Source organism: Rutidosis leptorrhynchoides, chromosome 3 (assembly GCF_046630445.1).
Source record: "Rutidosis leptorrhynchoides isolate AG116_Rl617_1_P2 chromosome 3, CSIRO_AGI_Rlap_v1, whole genome shotgun sequence".
Lineage (NCBI taxonomy): Eukaryota > Viridiplantae > Streptophyta > Magnoliopsida > Asterales > Asteraceae > Rutidosis > Rutidosis leptorrhynchoides.
Window position 1 is genome coordinate 186,641,677 of NC_092335.1, and position 4,312 is coordinate 186,645,988.

General features: G+C 35.3%; 1 protein-coding gene across 1 annotated transcript; it reads left to right on the forward strand.

Moving 5' to 3' along the window:
* Positions 1 to 661: 661 nt before the first annotated feature.
* LOC139897096 (uncharacterized) lies at positions 662 to 3,913 on the forward strand. Its single transcript, XM_071879750.1, has 3 exons — positions 662 to 1,426; positions 2,858 to 3,152; positions 3,667 to 3,913. The coding sequence occupies exons 1-3, from the start codon at positions 773 to 775 to the stop codon at positions 3,732 to 3,734; spliced, it is 1,017 nt and encodes a 338-aa protein (XP_071735851.1). The 5' UTR covers positions 662 to 772; the 3' UTR covers positions 3,735 to 3,913.
* Positions 3,914 to 4,312: the final 399 nt, after the last annotated feature.

The window sequence follows — 4,312 nt, forward strand, 5'->3', positions numbered from 1 at the left end:
AGCATGTTATGCGAGATCCTCTCTAACCGCCCAATAAAAATTGTATCAACCACAGTAGAAACCGAAGGTAGAGCATCAATAGCCAACATAACCAGGTCCACCACCGGAGCAGTAACATCACTAGAAATTGAAAAACTTCTGTCTGCAAAAAGACCGTTGGGGTTGAAAGTAGGAGAAGGGATGGGGTTTTCAAGGTGGAAGGGGGTGGTAATATTGTCGTTAGGGTGTTGAAGAGGTGTTTGAGTGGAGATCAAAGGGTGGTTGGAGTTTGAAAAAGGGTGGGGTTTCATAATGTACGGAGAGAGAAAAGGGAAAAAGATGTGTTTAACACACAAGGTATATAATAATTTCAATAATTTAATAGTGTTCAGATAAAACATGCAATTAAAAAAAAAAAAAACAAATGTCATATGTATATTTTGTCTACTTTTCAATTTTACCACTTATTTTTTAACTATATTTTTGTCATACTTAAATAAGTGTATATAAGAATTAATTCTTATTTATTTAGGGAATTTGACTATTAATATGAGAAAACTCAAAAAGGAAGGAGAGATGAAATATGTTTTTTCCTTAAAAAAAGAAAGCGGGTCGGATTATACCCATTTATTGCAATTGCAATAGGGATATAAGTATAAAATAACGTTTCTATAAAAACGGCTAATAATCCTAAAACCCTAAAGTCGTTCTCCTCCAATTAGGGTTTATACTCATCAATTAAAAGAGTGACGCTGTGAAGGAGAAGAAATTATCAAATCAAACTTAACAAAAAATGAGTCTAGTAGCAGGTTCATACGAGCGATTCATTTGGGGATTTAAACTCAAAACCCTAAAACACTCAACCGAAACCCTAACACTTTCCCCAATCTTCACCTTCCCGTCACACCTTTCCCCCATCAAATCCGTTGCCGTTTCCGGTTCCGTCGCCGTCTCCGGTGGCTCCGACGACACAATCAAAATCTACGATCTCTCAACCTCTTCAGAAATCGGTTCACTCAATGATCCTACCTCCACCGTTACATCACTCTGTCTCTACACACCACAAACCCTAACTTCATTCCCGCGTAACCTATTTTCAGCATACGATGACGGTAACATATCACTTTATGATGCTGATCCGTTTGTTCATTTAAAAACAATTAAAGTACATAAAAAAGGTGTGAATGATATGTGTGTTCATCCGTCTGGTAAATTGGCGTTGACGGTCGGAAGGGATTCGTGTTTAGGGATGGTGAATTTGGTTAGAGGGAGGAGGAGTTTTTTTTGTAGGTTAGGGAAAGAAGGTTTGCTTGTTGAATATGATACTAGTGGTGAAAAGTTTTTTATGGGAATGGATGATAAAGTGTCGGTTCATGAAGCCGAAAATGCGAAATTGATTGCTGAAATGGAATCCAAGAAGAAGATTATATGCATTGCACCTGGAACGGTTGGTTTGGTTTATTGTTGTTTATTATATATCATTTACTTGTGTATGTAAGATGCTTTGCTTGCTTATTCTAACTTTGTTTAGCATACATTTGTGGCTGATTAGTTTGTATAGCTTGCATAAATTATTAGATTCAATTATACATTTGTTGTTAAATTGCTCATGAGCTATAGTTCGGACAATATAATAATGCCTTTCGGCGGCAAAAGTTAGCAAATTTATGGTTTTTTTTATTAAGCTCCCGAGGTCCTTATTTGCCTGTCTCTGTGTCTGGACTAGGATGAATAACAAAATTCTTCAACCTAAGATTGTAAAGTCTCTTAATTTTGGCAGATTTCAATCTGAATTAAAATATTTTATATGTAGATTAGGTGTGAATTTTCAGACTCTTGATTCCAGAATAGTATTTTAATATTTGACTTGATAAAGAGATATTTGTACGCATAGAGTGAAAATTTGAATGAGTATGTGTGGTTGTTGAAACTTGAAACCGTGCTTATAGAAAGAGGTTGATGGTGGTTTTAGCACTTTATAGGAGAATTCTTAATCACTTGTTATCCTACAATATGTTGATTGGAAGACACTAAATTATCTTGAAAATTATGTTGGTAGATTTCTAACATATATCGTAGATTGGAAGACACTGGATTACCCTGGTATACATTCTCTCCGGCTTTGCTATTACATGTTCAACATAAAAACCAAGTCACGGACTTTTGCAATCTTGCTGCAATATTATTGTTTATGCTAACTTATTACATCTGAAATTGTCTTTATACGTTCAGAACTGTTCTGATACAAATTTTGCTACTTTACAAGTACTCTACTTACTTGTTTTCTTCTCTGTTACCATTTATAACGTGTATATAAAAGTGACTTGCGAAATCTGTAGAGGAATTGGAACATATATATAGTGATTTTAGCTGTAAGTATATCTATATGTACACGCTTGTACACATTCATACATACATTTAATGACTAATACTGCACAAAATTATCTGAATACTTTTCTCTTGTTGAAACTCATAACCAAGAGACTTGATTGGTATGAGATATATATAAAACTTCATTTTATAAGGTAGCATACTAATATTCGTAGCTAATATAAGGTTGGTAGGGCCTTCCCTGCTTTCGCGATTGAAGGTTTGAAGTCCGTAGTATATATAGTAAATGCAACTATGAGACCGTCCGGAACAAGGATTACCTTTTGCATTCTCATTCGCCCGTTTGTTTATTTTCCGAGGTTGCTCAATTATCTCTTTAGGACCTTTTAATGAAACAGTGGTCCACTTATTGTTTCATCAGTGTGTCTTGACTTGCTATGTTTGACTAAGATGCATGCTAATATCTTTTTCAACATTTTGATTTGATTTCAGTATATACACGTGCTTTAATATTGGATGTTCAGAACTAACCCTGAAATGCTAACAGAATGGACTTTTATATACTGGTGGAGAGGACCGAAATCTAACAGCATGGGATACAGTCAGCGGGAAGGTTGCATTTTGCATCGAGGATGCACACTCAGCTCGTTTAAAAGGAATAGTTGTGCTTTCTAAGATTGATGGGTCCTCTGATGATGAACCATTTTTGGTGGCATCAGCGTCTTCAGATGGTATCATACGTGTTTGGGATGTTCGCATGGCCACTAAGGACAAGCCAACGCCGTTAGCTGAAGTTAATACAAAATCCAGGCTCACTTGTCTTGCTGGATCTTCTATTAAATGTGAGATTTCTTATTTGTCCATCGTTTTAAATTATAAGTGGCAATGTGAGCAGGCCGGGCAGTTTGGGTAACTCGTCAAACATGCAAAAATCTTCGGTAGTGGTTGGGCCGGGTTGACCCAAAGCACTTTTTATACAGGTTTTTTATTTTTTTATTTATTTATTTTTTTTTAATGACCATTCTCTGTTTTTCAAGATAGGCGCGTAAGTTATATGATCATTTTGTTTTTTAAGCTTCTCAAACATGATATTTTGCTGCTATTTTTTTCATTATGATGTGCTTTAAGATTTTGTCTATTGAGAATGGTCATGTATTTCAATTTTATGGTGAAACCAGTTGTACTGGGCAATGTCTATACATCAAACAAAATTGGATGAAAATTTATGCGTGGTGATGTTTTACAGTACACAAGTACATTGCCATTGTGCATGTCAGTCCCATGTGCTTTATGTTCTATGCCATAATGCAATATCTTATTTTTGTTATTGACAAGCGAATGCGTTCATTTTCTCAGCTATGAAGAAGCGTTACGGTGGTTCGAGTAATTCAAGTAAAGATAGGGACGAAGCAGCAGAAGGATAATACGGAGTAGTATTTTTGTAATTTTCAGGTTATGTTTTCCGAGGGCTCCCTTTTCTGTTTTCCAATGAATTTTTGACATCAGAGAGCTAAACAATTGCTGGTTAATTTTGTTGTCGTCTATATGTGCTTTCAAGATTCTTTATATACGTATAATCAACAATGTTTCGTAGTTTTGTGTATCATTTGATGAGTATTGCTGTTGGCAAGTTCTTTTAGATAATTTATGAGTTTATGGAGTCATCATTTTGTACTTCCATGGGCAATAATGTCTAGAAAAGGCCATTGTGTTAATTTCTGTAGCTTTAAATTCTCCGGTTAGACCATTCGTTATGGGAGGTGGTTTGGGTTGATGGATTGGGTGTTGGTTGAGGTTTTTTTTATGACTTGGTGTGAGTTGAAATTGTGTGGGTAGTGTGAGTAAGGAAGTGTGGTACTCGTGTAGAATATGATTGGTAAATTGGATGGAAAGAGGACATATAAATTTATTAATTAGTTCCAAATAAGAAAATGCTAATGGCAATTGTTAGGGTTGTCATTAAAGGATTATAACATGCTATAAATACTTGTACTTGAATAAA

What these genes read in the sequence shown, in the direction of transcription:
- LOC139897096 (XM_071879750.1), top strand. Translation starts at nt 773, where the DNA reads ATGAGTCTAGTAGCAGGTTCATACGAGCGATTCATTTGGGGATTTAAA. An exon ending in TATGCATTGCACCTGGAACG is followed by an intron (nt 1,427 to 2,857) that starts GTTGGTTTGGTT and finishes AAATGCTAACAG; the next exon opens with AATGGACTTTTATATACTGG. An exon ending in TGCTGGATCTTCTATTAAAT is followed by an intron (nt 3,153 to 3,666) that starts GTGAGATTTCTT and finishes TCATTTTCTCAG; the next exon opens with CTATGAAGAAGCGTTACGGT.